Genomic DNA, 17,866 nt, shown 5'->3' on the forward strand with positions numbered 1-17,866 from the left:
AAAATACAAACCACAAGAATCCTTAGTGACTAGAGGTCAGCAAGTAAACCTGTTTAGAAGCTTCTGGTTAGCAGGCCTGTAGCAGAAGGCTCCTGAAGTAATGGTCAAATAGAGAACCACAGTGGATCATGCGTGTAGAGTGGACACCGAGAGAAGAAAAACAGCACCTGACTTTTGTATTCTTTCCCAGGTGGCTTAGAAGCTCCCACATGCACCTATGTTTGAAAAATCCACTTAAGCCAAAGAATCCTTCCTTTATTCAGTATGAGTGATTGAACAATCGCCTTATGACAAGCACAGCGTTGGTATCCTTGCCTTGAGGAGCTCAAACTCATAATAATTACAAGAGAATGTGACGGATCCCATAACCAACAACAAACGTCAGGCCTCCAGAAGATCTTCTAGAACAGTGTGTGTGGGAATCAGGGGGAGGGGGGGTGCTCACTGGAGGACCACACCTCAGCACCGTGACTGACTGATGCATGCTTAAAAGACACGGTATTTCAGAGGCGCCTGGGTGACTCAGTCGGTTGAGCTTCCGACTTCGGCTCAGGTCATGATCTCACGGTCCATGAGTTCGAGCCCCGCATCAGGCTCTGTGCTGACAGCTCAGAGCCTGGAGTCTGCTTCCAATTCTGTGTCTCCCTCTCTCTCTGCCCCTCCCCATTCATGCTCTGTCTCTGTCTCAAAAATAAACTTAAAAAAAAAAAAAATTAAAAAAAAAAACACACATTTCTTTTTTCTGAAAGACACCATATCTGCTTTTTTCTTTTTTGAAAAGCAAAAGGTACTGTTTCCTTAAGCATTTACTTTTATTTTTCAGAAACAGAAGAGAGCACAGGGAAGAGAGTCAGAGGAGAGAGAGAGAATCCCAAGCAGACTCCACACTCAGCGTGGAACCCAACACAAGGCTTGATCCACAACCATGGGTTCATGACCTGAGCAGAAACCAAGAGTCGGACACTCAACCAACTGAGCCACCCAGGTGGCCTTCCTTAAGCATTTTTAAAATACAGTTAAAAAAGAAGTGTTAGGAGAAATTAACAACACTGAAGATCAAAAAAATCCCTACATTCATACAGAAACATAGTAGTGATAGAATACTTTAGCCATAACCTCTAAGCAATGGAATGATCCATGAAATATTAACAGGAGCCTATGAAGGCCACCCTCTGCCAAACTTCCCTGGTTTCACCTACTTAAAAGACTGTGTGTTCAACATCCAGAGATTTATTACAAGGGTATTTCTCATTGGTTTCTATCACTGATGAGGACTGTCTAGAGGCAGGGTGTAGAAAACCGGAAATGCACAATGAAGTTACATCAAGCAATTATTAAAAAAAAAAAAAAAAAATCAAAACGCACCTGGTTGTCTTTCGTGTCTAACAAAATCAAACCCATTTCACCAAATGAAAGAGGAAGAAAAATACTGAGAATGGAACAAAGTAAATTCCTGCCACCAGGCAATCTGGGGAGAGGAAAAGTAAAAAGAAGCAAAGGGAAGAAACAAAACTTGGGCAATGCTAACAAGTCCAGATTTTTCACAGACTTATTTGTGGCTGAAAATGAACCTCACATTACCCTATGCACATTTAACAATGGAAGGAAGATTGATTTAAACCATACTGGCTGGAAAAAGAAGCGAGTCGAGTTTCCTAAGATATTTCACTACCTTGTTTTGCAACCAAAGTAACTTGTTTTCCAAGTATGGACATGGGAGGGGAGACCACAGGAACTGAAGATGTACCTAAATTCCATATGTTATGGCATGCAAAAACCAATCCCAGCAACAAGAATCTTCGGCTCAGGAAGACAGATTGCTAAGCAATCACAGGGCATCATTCTGCTTCCAAGCCATATAGGATTCAAGGTACCCAGAGATAAGATGAAGACTTAGAAGGGATATGAATCTGGCGGTATCTAACAACACGGTCCCAACATAAATGCAACTGGTAACTGGTAAACCAAGCTTTCATGATCCAGTAAAATAAGACATAATTTATTCTACATCCCAGTCCAGACAACTAATGATAGTACTTTGTTATACTCACCACCTCCCACCCCAAACACCGTCTTCTTTTTTTCTTTTCTAAGTTAAAATAAAAATGCCCCAGTGTAAGTAATACGTTCATGCTAAAAGCTGACACGGGGATTTACTGGGTCCTGGCAGCCCACCTTTGGAACACACTAAAACGTCCTCTTTTCAAGAACAACCACAGAGTTCAAAGAGATAACCAATCAAAACCCTCTTCTTACAGCTGAGGAAACTGACACTGAAAGAGAAGTACTCTGCCCACAGTCATTCAACAAATCAGCCAGAAAAGAGAACCTACAGCCTAGAACCCTGGACTCTCAAATCATGGAAGCTGTTGATGCCTCAGACCCTGCTCACTGCCGCTGTAAGGAGCTCCACTCATGAGCAATAGAGAAAGCATGGACTCTGGGAGTGAGACAGCCGGCTGTGCCACCATCTAACTGTGTGACTCTGGCCAAATTCCTTAATCTCTCGGATGTAACACACTGTGAGGAAGTTCCACAAGAATTCCCTCCCCGCCCCCCTGTCTATCAGTCGCAAATGACTCCAGAAATTCAATCAGTCTAGGGGACTCATTCCTACAAAGTAACAAAGTTCCAAATAAACAACCATCGATTTTTCTTAGCTTATGTTAAAGCCAGTTCTTTAAAAATACGGGCCGAATGGCCATCCCGCATCACCTGTAGGTGTTCAAACACTAGGTAACAATTAGTAACGTTATGAATCCATTCCAGCATTCAACGAGAGAAAAATCAATGCGATTAGCTCTAAGGTGACCAAAGCAACTCGGCCTCTTGTGACATATGTATGGATGCTCCACACAATCTAGCAATCCACCCTGCTGGGATCAATTCCTGACTGGCTAACACTCCCAGTTCTTCAATTTCCTTACAAACCCATTCAGTTCTAACTTATTTTTTTAATTAAAATTCAATCATGATAACCAAACTGTATTTCCAAGTACATACATAATAAATAAAATTCCCCTTCCATCTACTCCTTCCGGTACCAGGGTCTGACCTCAGACTATAAATATTCTTCAGCAGTTTCTATTTTTTCCTTTTCTAAAAAATCGTTGTTACATATAAATAATATAAAATTTGCCATTTCCACCATTTTTAAGTGTACAGTTCTGTGGCATTAAGTACACGCACACTGTTGTAGAACCTTCACCACTGTCTCCAGAACTGTCGCCAAGTGAAACTCACTACTCCTTCGATTCCCCATTCTCCCCTTCCCCCGTCCCTGGCAACCCCCATTCTATTTTGTCTCTGTAAATTCGACGACTCCAGGACCCTCATGTAAGTGGAACCATAACCTTTTGTAACCAGTGTTCAAAAAACCAGTGTTCAGGAAGTTCTGACTTAACAATAATGTATTCAAGGTTCATCCACACTGTAGCTTAAGTCAGAACTTCCTTCTTTTTAAGGCTAATATTGCATTGTATAGACAGACCCCTTCTGTTTAACTATTCATCTCTTCATGTACACTGGGTGGCTTCCACCTTTTGGCTATAGTGAATAAGGCTACTATGAACGTGGGTGTGCAAATATGGAGTCCCTGCTTTCACTTCTGTGGGTATACATCCAGAAGCAGAATGGCTGGATTATTGGCAATTCTATGTTTAATATTTAAATTATACCTAGCACTTGTCTTCCAAGTCTGTCATTCATCGTATTATGCTTAGTACTTTACTTTTTTTTTTTTTTTTTTTTTTGCTTCCTGATTGGTCTCCTTGTTTGGCATCTCACTTTTTCTTTCACTAGAACTTCTTACTTCATTAGAAGAGGTATCCGTTTCCAAATACTAGGGTGTCTATTTATAACTAGACTCTGTACTGCATCGTGAAAGCCTTCTACACTGTTGTTCTTGGCATCCTGTCACGTTTGCCAACAGACATTACAAAGTTCTTTGGGAGATAAGGGTTCAAAACTACGCCACCATATGGACCTTGACAAGGAGGCCTAAGACTTATATAATAACATAAAGACAGGAGTACTATGTCGATAGAGAAATGAAACCAAACTGTCACCACTCAATGAAACCAGCAACTGTCAAACCAAACTGTCAACCAGATATTTTTTTCCCCTTTAGTACAAAATTGCCTTACAACCATTTTGTTATGGAGCAAAACTGCTTGTGGCCAAGACACCCACCGTGAAACCACCTAGACCTGTTTTGTTACTATCGTGTTGTAGGAAGGAGTTCTTTAAATATTTTGGATAGTAATCCCTTACTAGATAAATGATTTGTAAATATTTTCTCCCATTTGGGGCTACTTTCCATTCTGTTGATGGTATATATCCTTTGATCCACAGAAGTTTTTCATTTTCCTGAAGTTCAATTTACCTGTTGTTGTTGTTTTTATCTGTGCTTTCAGTGTCATATCCAAGATGCCAAATCCAAGGTCAGAAAGATTTACCCCTGTGTTTTTTTCTAAGAGTTTTACAGTTTCAGCTCTTGTGTTTAGGTCTTAGATCCATTCTGAGTTAATTTTTGTGTATGGTATAAGTGTCCAAGTTGGTTTTGTTTGTTTGTTTTGGGGTTTTTTTTGTTTGTTTGTTTGTTTTTTGCATGTGGCTTACTGACATTTGGGTACCTTAGATCTCTATTTGCCATCTTCTTCCTGGCTTCTGAGCATCTGGAATTAAATATGCGTTCTACCCATATGCTGCTTATCAATTAGTTGACTCCCAGCTCCAAATACATCCTTTTTGCCTGCTCTCTGAAAATGGATCTGGGCCTTTTAGGCAGGTTCCCTTCGACAGCATGCACGGTGCCAAGCTGTGTCAGTAGAGAGCACAGGAAATGCATCTTAGCGGAAAGGGTTTTGCTTCCAGGTCCCAAGGTGCTTTCTCAGCAGTTTCCCACAAGACAAGGACTCTTCCTCCCTTCCAGCTCCTGCAGTGCAAAATAGCAGGCAGCAGCACCCCACCATCAGCAGCTTCCCCTAGGAACCCCCCTTGGGCTGGTATATGGCACAGGACCTCTGGTAGGACAACTCCCTGTCAACAGCTTTCCTCAAGACCCGCATCCCCCTCTTCCTGAACATTTATCTTACACCACTTCACTTGAAAGAAAAAGCTACATTAGTATTTGGTTTGTGAGCGTCTGTGCTTTATCTTTGTTTTGTGCATCCGTTAGCATCGCGTGTCCAAAGGTACCAAAAACACTTAAGAGAAGTTGTTTTGGGAGGCTAGAAATGTTCAAAAATTTCTCCATATATATTAATAGTAATCGTTTCTTCACTTTACTCCATTTTGGATTACAAAAGGTTTCACAGGAACACTTTACTTTCAGACAGCAGAGAAAACCTGTACCCTAGAAGATAGATTTTTGGCAACTTTTAAAAAGGCAGAGTTCCAAGTTCTGCAGGTCTGGCATCACAGGGAATTACTTCTCTGCCACTCAGAAAGCCACAGCCATGCCCTCTCCAACCACGTCTAGATCTCAGCCGCTGGGGTAGAGGAGGTAGGCTCTTCCTTCGGTGCCTTATCTCAGCCCCAGGGGTATTGCTATTAGATATTAATTATATCAATATTGTATCAGGAAGTAAAGAAAACTCCAGTAGCAGATGTAATATAATAGCAGGTATAATATAATGTAATAATCATATATACGTAATATATACATGATATATATATATGATTATTACATTATGTTATACTTGCTGTTAGAGTACATCTGCCACTCTTTCGAGTTCTCTTTATTTCCTGATACAGGTGAGCTGAAACAAAATGTTGACAGCTACTTACTACACACAGGGCAGACACTATGCGTGGCGTCTTTACGTTATCAGTGTTCTTTACGTTACCACTTGGTATTCTCATTAAACTCCATAATGTCTCTCTCTATAGTAAGAAAACTGAAGCTCAGAAAACTATGCAATTTGCCTATAGTAATACAAATCCAGGTCTGTCTAACACTAAAGTCCCTGCTGGTTCTCTACCACGGTATTTAGTTTTTTTTCACAGAACCTAGCAACACTTTTTAAGGAACTAAAACACCTAAGCATAGGAAAAGAATGAACATAGCAGGCTTGACTGCCATCCTTAGAAAGGGCAGCTTGCGAGGTTGGTCTTGGTCGGTGTCTGAGAACTTAGATTTCATTCTGGGAGGGTTCTGTCCCCAGAACTGCTAAGAGCGGCCCACCGTGCCTGAATTCTGCAAACAATACGGTTTATGCTGAACATTTCCTTCGGAAAAGTCTGGATTTGTGGTATGTAGTAGGTACAGGTCCTCTGTGAACAACCCTTCCCACTTACCCTCAAAGAAGAAAAATCTCAGCACTATGTCTCCAATGAGCTTCCCTGAGAGACAACACTGTCACAACTTGCTGCTGAGGGAAGCAAAGCGCATCCTGTGTGACTCCCCTGGGAGAGAACTCTTGGAAGCTTGAGGCTGATTTCTTCTGGACTTCACCCCCATGCGCTCTTTCCCACTGCTGATTCTGCTTTACACTTTCAATGTTATAATTCACAGCCATGACAATGAACATGAGCCATGTATATGAACTACATGTTGAGTTCTGTACATCCCAGTGAATCGCTGGACCTAGGATAGTCCTGGGGAAATCCAGCACAACCTATGACCCGCCAAGCATTTTACCAAATACAGAGGACGCAAAGTTGAATAGGTCCTTTGCCTTCAAGGAATTTCAAGTCTATTTAAATTTCCCTTCTTTCACTTCCCCAATCTTCACTTCTTAGTCTGCTACCACTTAAAATAGATTAGATACATTTCCCTACGCTAAATTTCATTCTCAGTGCTGAAGTGATGCTAAATATTTAATAAGTCCATCAGGCAAAATCTGAGATACAAAGCTCTAATAAACTCAAAGGCCACACACATTTTCTCTTTACTTTCCCCCATCTTATTGTGTTCCTCATTAAAAATAAATTGACAAACCAACCCTTGTACACTGCTGGTGGGAATATAAAATGGTTCAGCTGCTACAGAAAACAGTTCGGTGGTTCCTCAAAAAGTTAAATATAGAATTACCATATGGCCCAGCAATTCCACTCCTAGGTATATTCCCCAAAGAACCAAAAACAGATAAACAAATGCTTATACACACGTTCATCAAAGTGCTATGCACAACAGCTAAAAGGCAGGAACACCACAAATGTGCATCAACTAAAGAGCAGATAAGCAAATTGTGGCAATATGTATACAAAGGAATATTCAGCTACAAAGAAAAACAGAGTACTGATATATGCAACAATATGGATGAACCTTGAAAACATTATGCTAAATGAGAGAAGCCAGATACAAAAAGTCACATATTGTATGATTCCATTTATATGAAATATGCAGAACAGTAAATTCATAGAGGCAGAAAGCAGACCGGTGATTGTCAGAGGCTGAAGAGAAGGGAAAATGGAGGGTGACTGCTGAGTGGGTGTGGGGTTCTTTTGGGGGTGATGAAAATGTTCGGAAACGGATAGGAGTGGTTGCTGCACAACACTGTGAACGTAATAAATACCACCAAATTCTTCATTTGAAAAGGTTGAATTTTAGGTGAATTTCAACTCAATTTTTTAATTGAAAAAAAACTTTTTTTGAGCAATGCAGTATACAACACAGCACAAATAAAGAAAACCAACCTTCCTGGCGTCATCTGAATGGATACTTACAGCTTGAAATAAAATCATCTGCGACTTATAACAGATATGAGTGCTGTATCTCCCCAGATAGCCTAGAAAGCTGTCTGAAGACTTCAAATGGTTCTAAGCAAAGATACAGATACTGATATAGTAGAGTATGTATTAAACTTCTTCAAAAAACCCCAAAAGAGAAAATGTTTCTACTTACATAATTTTGTATATTATTTTGGATATGCATGAATAAAATTAACATCTTAAAGACATTTGCCTCGTCAACATCCCTAAAAGTTTATATATTTAGGTTAGCCCATCCTTTCGATGGGGAAACAGCATAAAGCCTGATATTCAGGGTTTCCCTATATGCAGTCATATATCAGCACACACACTTTTTTCTTCTTAAGTCTAAAAGGATATATCCCAAAATATTCAGTGATTATGACTCTCAGTGTTGAGTTTCGATTTACAACGATACACACTATTTTTCTTTTGCCTATCTGCATTTTCTAATTTTTCAACAATGAACATGTATTATTTTTACTTAATCATCAAAAAAATGGAAACAACTGTACCTCTCAAGGATGCTGTGGAAATTAAATGACATAATACATACTGAGTCCTTAACACAGTATTCAGGATATTATAAGTATGCAATAAATGTTAGGTAGCATGGGTGTGATTATGTTTATGTTTTTGTAAATATTCCTCAGGATACATGTCTTTCGTTATCTATGACAAAAGCATTCACCTAATCTAGGCCTGGATCACCTGAGTCAAGCCTAAGTTACCGTAATAATAGTTCTTTGGCTCATCCAGCAGCCGCCATCCACCTCTTCCCAATTTTCTTACCAAGGAAGGCCAGGTTTAATTTCATAAAACATCGCCCATATCACTCCCATGCTAATGGCCCTTCACTGCTTCCATGTTCAAGCTCCTAACACCCTAAATCTGGCCTTACCTGGTCATTCCCTTTTCCTCCCCATTTATTTATTTCTTCAACAAACATTTATTAAGGGATTTTCATGGGTCTTGTACCATGGTAGAAATAGAAAGACAAATAGGTCACTAATTCTTCTCTTAAGGAACTCCTGGTCCAGTAAGAGAGAGAGGCATGTAAATAAATACGGCATGAATCATGCAATAAAATGTTAAGGCCCAGAGGGAACAAGTGTACTTGGTGTGATAATGGAGTGAGAAAGGCATGAAGAAATCACAAGGGGAACTCACAGAAGGCAAGATGTAAATGGGGTTTACACAGAATTACTGCAAACAGCTATCTCCGGGTATCAACTTTACTCAACTTACTTCACACCTTAGGGTGTTCTCCCACATCAATTCAACCTAAGTAAAATCTAGCAAAGTCCAACTCCCTTCACAAGGCAATCCCTGTAACTCTAGCTCAGTACGTTTTTAAGCTCTGGGTCAAGACCCATTCGTGACATATTTAAGAGATCTCAACCATTATATATTAAGAAAAAAAAAAAGGTAGGGTGGCAATTCTCAAACTTTTTGGTCTTAGGATCTCTTTACTTTCTTAAAAAATTATGAAAGCTTCCAAAGAACTTTTGTTTATGTGGGCTATAAATTGGTATTTGCCTATTAAAAATTAAAACTGAGTAATTTTTAGGAAATTTGTCAATCCATTTTAAAATACCAATAATAAACATTATGTTACCATGAAAATATTTTATGAAAATGAACTACATTTTATAAAACAAAAACAAAATTTAGTAAGAACAGTTTCACTGTCTTACATTTTTGCAAATACCTTTCACATCCAACTTAACAGAAGATGGCTAGAATCTCCTATCTGCTTCTGCATTCAATCTGTCATGATAGGTTATTTTGGTTGAAATATAAGAAGAAAATCTGGCCTTCCACAGATATGTATTTGGAAAAGGCAGGAGTATTATAATAGTCTTCTTCAGTCTCTATTATATCAAAATCCATTGGTCTGTCTTGCATTTTGAATGAATTTCTACCTATCGTGATTATTTAACGTTATGCATGGTTCATTTACAAAATGCTGGTTCATTAAATTTTAAGATTTTCTATATGTTGACATATCCCATTATGTAACACGAAAAAAACTGACATTCACTAATATCACCATCAGTATCATCAGAATAAGTCTAAGTACTAGAGCTATCAAGCCCACTGTCCAGGACACAAGTTTTTTGAAATTCTAATTTCAACCAGAATTTTCCTTGAAAGCTCAAATGTTATCACTGATAACAAATACTGTCATTGTTTTCCTTGAAAATTGGGTCACTTCATTTTTATTTCTATTTTTTTACTTCATTTTTAATAAAATCTATGCCAAATACGCAAGTCTAAATAACAATAGCCAGTCATTTTTTTTAAGTATTTTTTAATGTTCATTTATTTTTGAGAGAGAGAGAGAGAGAGAGAGAGAGAGAGAGAGAGAAAGCATGAGTGGGGAGAGGGGCATAGAGAGAGGGAGACACAAAATCCAAAGCAGGCTCCAGGCTCCGAGATGTCAGCACAGAGCCTAATGTGGGGCTTAAACTTGTGAACCATGAGATCGTGACCTGAGCCGAAGTTGGACACTTAACCGACCCAAGAGCCCCTTCACTCATTTTTATTTTTATTTTTTAATGTTTATTTACTTTGAGAGACAGAGAGAGAGAGAGCATGAGCACGGGAGGGGCAGATAGAGAGGGAGACACAGAATCGGAAACAGGCTCCAGCCTGGAGCTGTCAGCACAGAGCCTGACGCTGGGCTTGAATTCACTAGCGGTGAGATCATGACCTGAGCCACAGTCAGAAGCTCAACCGACTGAACCACCCAGGCACCCCAGTCATTTTGATTTTTAAGTAAAAACGGTGTTCCACGAAAAAAGTGGCTAGTTCAGCTAGTAACTCAAACAATCACAAAAGGGTTTCCTTGAGATAACCTTCCTACTCAGTCTGTAAAAGTGCCTTACATGTATTACCCACTTTGTCACACAGAATATTAAAAAGATACATAATCAAGGTGGATATTTAATAAGAGCAATAATTTTTCCTGCTTCATCAAGGACATTCTTAAGTGAAATTGGCTTTTTTTTTTCCATCTTTAACTGCAAGTGTGTAGCAGTGAAGAATTTCATGACTACACGTACCATTTGTTACACTGCCTTGATTCTTGCCAGAGCATCAGTAGTCCTACCCATCATTGCTTATGCAGTATCAGTGCAAATACCAACACAGTGAAAAACACAAATAGTATCTTAATGCTATCATAAAAATAGTTCTGACCTTTAAGACCCTCTTTAAAAAGTGCCTTGAGGGGTCCATGGGCCACATTTTAAGAATCATCATACTAGACTACAACACAATTTTTAACAAGAAAGAATCAAGCATATTTAGCAAGAGTAAAGATTATTTCATGAAACTTGTTTTAGTCACATATATACATGTAAGTATTTATACACTAGGCTGCCACATAAAATGGATCTCCTTTTCATAGGTCATGGTCAAAAAAAGCTTGCAAAACAATCCTCTAGCCCATACTAACTACTCCTTTCTTGTAACTACTACAGCATTTATTGCACATTTGACTTTATTCTCCCACAGACTGATTTCTAAATGTATTATGTATATGCCTATGCCTTCTCTTTCCAAGTAGATCATAAGCTCTCAAACTACATCTTATACATCTTTATATATTCTTCCCAATGATAGTAGATGTGTCACAGGTTTGCAAAAATAAAATATTTTATTGAATTTCCTCATTAGTATATAATAGGCCTAAGAAGCAATTTGTCTGTGGCATACATAATAAGCCCACAAATACTTCCTAGCGTCAACATGTCACAAATAATTCCATGCACAGTAAGGTACAGAAAGGAAAGTACAGTTGTTGGTATCATGCTGACCTATGTCCCTGATACTTACTAGCTCCCTGATCATCTCAGAGCCTCAAATTCTTCCTGCCCCTTCTAAATAACACCACCTACCTCCTAGAGTTGTTACAAAGGTTAACTGAGATAATACATGCAAAGTGACCTGGCAGTACCTGTTCCTTAATAGGCTACCACAGCTAAAGAACAATTACAAGAACGAGAAACAAAGCCTTATCTGTAACACTTCACCACCTACAAACCATAGGCAGATCTGACAATTATAAGATCACAGGTCTCGAGGGGACCACGTAGGCCATCTAATTCTAATCCAGCTCCTTCATCTGCACTCTACTCCCCTCACCCTATACTCACACACACAGGCAGACCTTACAGATAAGAAAACCAAAGCAGTGCAAGGTTTTAAACGACTCTCTCATGGTTATAGTCAGTGAGGACCACAACTTGTATCAAACGCATCCTCTTATTCATAACGGTCCTGCTAAACAGAGAACATTATTGTTTGATGAGGGAAACTCAGGTTTAGACTTCCTAAGGTGAAGTGACACGTACAAGGTCTCCAAGGCAATAAACGACAAAAAGGGGCATGCAACCCAAGACTTCCAATTGCAAGGTTGGGGTTCTTTCAACTAAAACTTAGAAAGCTATCTAGGAGCATGAAATTCACTTTGTGCAATCATTGATAATTATCTGTATTTGGATCAGCATGAAATAATAGACATGATTATGCAAATACTTATTATGGCTAAATATGCCAATTGATAACCACCAACAAATTAGTCTGTGTTACAGTATTTAATTCAAACTGGTGTTTCCATGAACTGAAGACTTCACAAGCTTTGGTATTTAAAAAAAGAGATCTCTTAATTAGTTCCGAGTATAAAGGAAATCTATCCCAAAAGGATAATTCGGCAGCATTCAAAAAAATCCCTCTAAGATAAGCAAACATGCTGAATATCATAGCCTTAATTTAAATTAACACTTTCACCAAAAAGGTCAACATAGACAAAATAAATTTTATTTAACTGGTGTCTACTGGCTATTTCAACTTCCCTTTTCTAACAGTCTCATCCCTCACATTGCTATCCAACACGATGTCAAAGCAGCTCTGTTGCTTATTAGCAGGTAACCAAGGGCGAGTTACTCAACCTTTCTGATCTGTAGAATATATGTAATTACGCCTATACATTGCCCAGATGCTAAGATTAAGCACAATGTATACAAAGCACCTAGGAGTGTACCTACCTACCCTTCAGATGAAAGCTATTACAACAATTTTCATTACAGGCTTTGAGTTCACAATTCTGCTGTATCCCTCAGTCCCCCTAATGCTTGTATGAATGAATGAAAATGGACCTATCTATCTCCTGCTCCTGCTTCCAATGCCTTATTGGCCACAGCAGCCGATCCTCTGACCTAAACTCTCTGCCATCTATTTCTGGCATCCCCAGAGCAAGTCCCTGAACTTCCTCTTACTGTGTTGATACCCTAGTTAGAAAAAAAAAAAAAAAAGATTCTCCTTACTTTTCAATTCAATGATCTTCTGATAACCGCCATGTTCATTCTTGCTTAGAAGTGATCTAATGGACCTCAAATGAAGCCACCTGAATTTATGGACTTTTTTCTATACAATTTTTTGTTTTTTTTTAATGTTCACTAATGTATTTATTGGGGGGGAGGGTAGTGAGAGAGGGAAGAAAGAGAGAGAGCAGGGGCAGGGAAGGGGCAGAGAGATAGGGAGATAGGGAGATAGGGAGAGAGGGAGAGAGGGAGGGAGGGAGGGAGAGAGAGAGAGACAGAGAGAGAGACAGAGAGAGAGACAGAGAGAGAGAGAGAGAGAGAGAGAGAGAGAGAATCCCAAGCAGGTTTCACACTCAGCACAGAGTCCAACGCAGGGCTTGATCTCACGACAGCAAGATCATGACCTGAGCCAAAATCAAGAGTCAGATGTTTAACCTACTGAGCCCCCCAGGGCATTTTTTTTTTTTTAAGCACAAATGTTATTGTTTTAAACATATGGTCAACTATTAAGAATTCATCAAAGAGCTGCCTCTATCAGATCTCATCATACCTTGATTCCTGCACCAGCTCAACTACTCAGAGGACCTCCTATAGCTCTTCTTCCGGCCCTCTTGGGTAACAGTCTCCATTAAGTAAAACGTATTTTGTAGAACAAAGTAGGAAAGAAAACTATCCCTACGGTTTTCTGTCATACAACTCGATGCCTGAGATAGCTGGGAGGACAAGAGAGGACGGAATTAGGTCACAACTGGTGGCCATTTCCGAGGGAACTACCACACAGATCATCACTGGAAGGTTGAGGGGGGGCGGGGGCAAGGCACTAACACACGCAGGCACCGTAATGTGCTAGATACTCTCTACACAGTATTTCGTGGTCTAGGGATGATTCCGCTACCGGGTGAAGAGGCTGAGACGTACAGAGGTTAAATGACTGGACCAAGGCCAAACAGCTAGTAAATGGTAGGGCCAGAGCCACAGTTCTAACTCTGCTCTTCCCTTGTATGGTACGCGGTGACTCAGCCCAGAAAAGTATTCATCCCTAGGCCGAGCAGTAGGGGAGGTAAAGTGCACGCTCACCTACACAGCAGCCTGGCTAGACTGCTTCTCTTCCACCAATGGGAATAACTGAGAGAGAATTCACCTTTAAAATGCAGTAATCGCCCAATTACTCCCATTGGTAGAAGTAGTGTTTCTTAAATTTTAATGCGCATACAGGTCACTGTCGGATTATCTGGTTAAAAATGCAGATTCTGATGCAGTGGGGCTGGGGTGGCGCCTGAAAGTCTGCATTTCTAACAAGCTCCGGGGAAATGATGAAGCTACTGGTGTTTGGACCACACTCAAAATAGATTACACCCAAATAGCGGTCCCCAAATCTGGCTGATCGTCAGAATCCTCTGGGAATCCTTTAAAAACTATAGATTGCTGCCGCCCCTCCCCCCACTCCTCGACATGCAGCGGTGTATGGGACCTTCTACCTCATCACTCCGTGGTTCAAAGAAATGCATACTTACGAATGACCATAACTAGAGCACGCATCAATTGAGAACGCAGCCAATAGGTCTAAGTGCTTTAAATATTAGCTTACTTACCCCTAAGCTCCACACTATCAGGTGGGTACTTCTAGCACTATTATTCCCATTTATACATGAGGAAACCAACACACCACGGGACTGTCACTTGTCATTTGTCCAAGGTCAGTCGGGAAGTAGCAGAGCAGGGTTTGTTCAAGGCTTGAGCCAATCTGATTCCAAAGAGTCTGTGCTCTCACACGCTCCGCATAATGCTGCTTCCCACATTACCCAATGGTAACGTCACGGATTTTAACACACTCTTGAACAAATAAATCCAAATGGGTCACCTCAGAAGATGTCGCCCTAGGAAGGCTCTGCTCTCATTCCTCAGATGCTGCCATCATTCAAAACGTTGCCACCTGCTAAACTAAACAATCTAAGAGCTCTTTATCTGCAACCGAAAATACCTTCAGAACCTACATCTAGGACGTGAAATATCTTTAACTGGGATAAAAGCTTGTCGTTTGCACACAGATTTGATTTTTTTGACAACCCCAAATGGGGAAAAGCCAGTTGTGAAGAAACCTCATCTGAGCAACTAGGTTATTTTTTTAAATAAAAAATTCAGTGTTAGGTATTGAGAATGCTCTCCTTATCTCTCATCTCTGAAGCTGATTCCAAATGAGAGTTCTTTATGTTTTGCGCAATGTCTGTGTCACCAGGGCCAAAGCGACTATTTTGAAGGGCAGTACTCGTTTGGATGCACAGATTCTGTTAGAGTTGTTTAAAAAAAAAAAAAGAGCCTCTCAGTCATTCCAAGAGAAACACGTTTGCCCTTCACTAGCAGCGCGAACGTGCAGCATATGTTCAGAATGACTGTCTTGGAGCATGCAATTTTCCTTCCTGCTGCAAAAGCAACTGTTGTGATTCTCTTTCAATTTTTTCTTTTTTTTTTACATAAGAAGTAACGTTTTATTTATACACACCCAGCCACAGAAAAATAAATACGACAATCAGGCATTAATGAAGCATTTAGCTGCATGCAGCCCCATAAAAGGCATCATACAAAGGCAACTACATATCCAAAATGTGTGCACAAACAGCCCCACATACAGGGAATAAAGGCACACACAAATACTACAGGGAAGAGAACTACAGAAAGATACCATTTCTACATCTAGATTAGCTCCTTCTTTAAACGGATACGTCCTTTTTCAACAGAGAAAATATTCTGCAAATTCAGAATGCTTTACAGATTTTTAAAAAGCAGGCATTAATACAGATCAGCACAATTCCACACAACCGACCTCTCTGCTTGAACTGGACTCCCCACACCTTACTGAAGCCACAATTCCCCTGCACAAACTCCCACTCCACCACCCCCCACGCACACCCAACTCCCCACCAACCTCACAGGGGTTCCTGGGCTGGTCCATGGAATCTGATGACATCACTCTCTCTTCCTTCCTGGAATTCTAAACCCTGCTGCTCTCCCCTTGCACACAGCTACCATCTCCATGGCAACCTCACCTCCTCCTGCTTCCCTATTGGCTTCATGGAGCAGGATACACAAAAAGGTTTTCCGTTTTCCCCCCACCGCCCGCCCCCCCCCCCCAAAATGATGCTTTCAACAGGAACCTGAGCTAAATTTAGCTACTTGGGATTCAGAGTCCTATGACTAAGAGAATACAGAGAAACGTCCTTCTTCCTACAGTCCACTCGCCTCTCAACCCCACCCTAAAGCGGCTGCTTGACCTCCTGGCCCCCAACCCAAAAGCAAATGGCAATTCCTGCTGAGCATTCAAACAGCCAGACTGCCCCCGCACCTAAGGTTGGTACACAGAAAATTCTCACACCCGCCTCTCCTCCCAGGAGAGGGGGAAGAAAGAGAACAAAAATAAAAGTATGCACCAGTCAAAAAAACAGTTGGGACATTTCATGTACCGAGCATCAGACTGCTGCCTGCTTCCGTCCCGAGCCACGGACTGGGAACCCCGTGCGTAAAGGCAGAAATCTCTCAACTCGTACAACCAGATTCTCTTGCTGTTTGCTCAGTATTATTTCCTCCCCCGGAGGAAACACGCTAAGCCTGGAACCACAAATCCTGGGTCCAATTTTCCATCCCAGGGACTGACCGGCTAGGTAAACTGGAGCCAGTTCTCACATCCCTCATCTACAAGCAGCTCCCACACAGGGAGGTTATAAGAATTACTGACAAAATTAATGTAAAGTAGTTGGAAGTCCCTCGGCCAAAGAGAGGCTGAATAAATAGAGAGTAAGCCGACATCATTAGCAGTGAAATTCCTGTGGATATTAACAGAAATTAATAAGCCCCAGAGGAAGAACATGAACTTCTAGAAAACTGTCCTTCCAGAAGCACAGATATGCCACAAAATACGCATCATTTCTTGAGCCACAGAGAGTTCCCCAAACAGCGTCTACTTCTGGTAAAGTCCAGCTATACTCCCCTCACACGCCAGCCAATTCTGACTAGTACTCACCGGGAGCTACCCTTACTTTTTCTCTGCTTAGTCCCTAAGTCTCATTTTGAAACTGCTGCTCATTCTCCCTAAATGACAACTACATATATGAGCCAGGGCCCCATTTTCCAGCTCAGCTGCCCCCTGCCCATTCTAGGAAAGTAATCTTTTTTCGGAGCCACATTTGACAGCTCAACACGGAATCAACCCAGTGGCTACGTCCTATATGACTCCAAAGGACAAAGCATCAATTGTAACCAAGTAGGAAAGGCTCCAAGCAGGTCAGAGCCCTGTAGTATGAAAGGGAGTCGATTAAAATAAGACACACCCAGGAAAATTATATTCTCGGTTTGCGGGGCAAAGACTCAGCTCCAGGGCACCAATTCTGCAGCCAAAAAAACAGACATGAAAGGAAAATGATTTCGTAAAGTAAGTAGTCATTGACCCTAAACAGAATTTAAACAATTTGGAACATTTAGTCAAGTCAAAGTCCCAAATGCCCACTAGTTAACGCACAGGCATCCAGAATACGCTTTACAACTGTTGTGGAAAAGGATGCAGTATTTGCTAACAAACTGAAAGCCACATTCTGGGGGAAGGAGAGGAGAAGGAACTCAGCCGCATTAGCCCATCCTGGAGCTACGCGCTCTCCTAGCTCACCTCTTACGGACTCCTAACGAGCCACCCGTGGGTGAAACCCTTCCTTATACACCTTCCTGGGGTCAGATGGCTCCAGGAGCTACGATGAGCACTCTTCTAAAAGACCTTTTTAACACTCTTCAAATCAAACAGAAGGTCAGTCACCTTACGCTACAACGGGAAGAGTGCAGCACAGTTTCCAAGATGC

At 40.8% G+C, this 17,866-nt stretch overlaps 1 protein-coding gene across 21 annotated transcripts in view; it reads right to left on the bottom strand.

The window, feature by feature from the left end:
- RBFOX2 (RNA binding fox-1 homolog 2) overlaps positions 1-17,866 on the bottom strand; it is a 285,934-nt gene that overhangs the window by 203,140 nt on the left and 64,928 nt on the right. The window contains exon 1 of one of the 21 annotated variants that reach the window (XM_053226730.1): positions 15,949-16,033. The exons of the other annotated variants lie outside the window; for them this stretch is intronic. Within the exon in view, the coding sequence (XP_053082705.1) occupies positions 15,949-15,990 (42 nt within the window). The 5' untranslated portion in view covers positions 15,991-16,033. Of the gene's footprint in view, positions 1-15,948; positions 16,034-17,866 lie in introns of those variants that run through there. 21 annotated transcript variants of the gene reach the window in all.

Source organism: Acinonyx jubatus, chromosome B4 (genome assembly GCF_027475565.1).
Source record: "Acinonyx jubatus isolate Ajub_Pintada_27869175 chromosome B4, VMU_Ajub_asm_v1.0, whole genome shotgun sequence".
Taxonomy (NCBI): Eukaryota; Metazoa; Chordata; class Mammalia; order Carnivora; family Felidae; genus Acinonyx; species Acinonyx jubatus.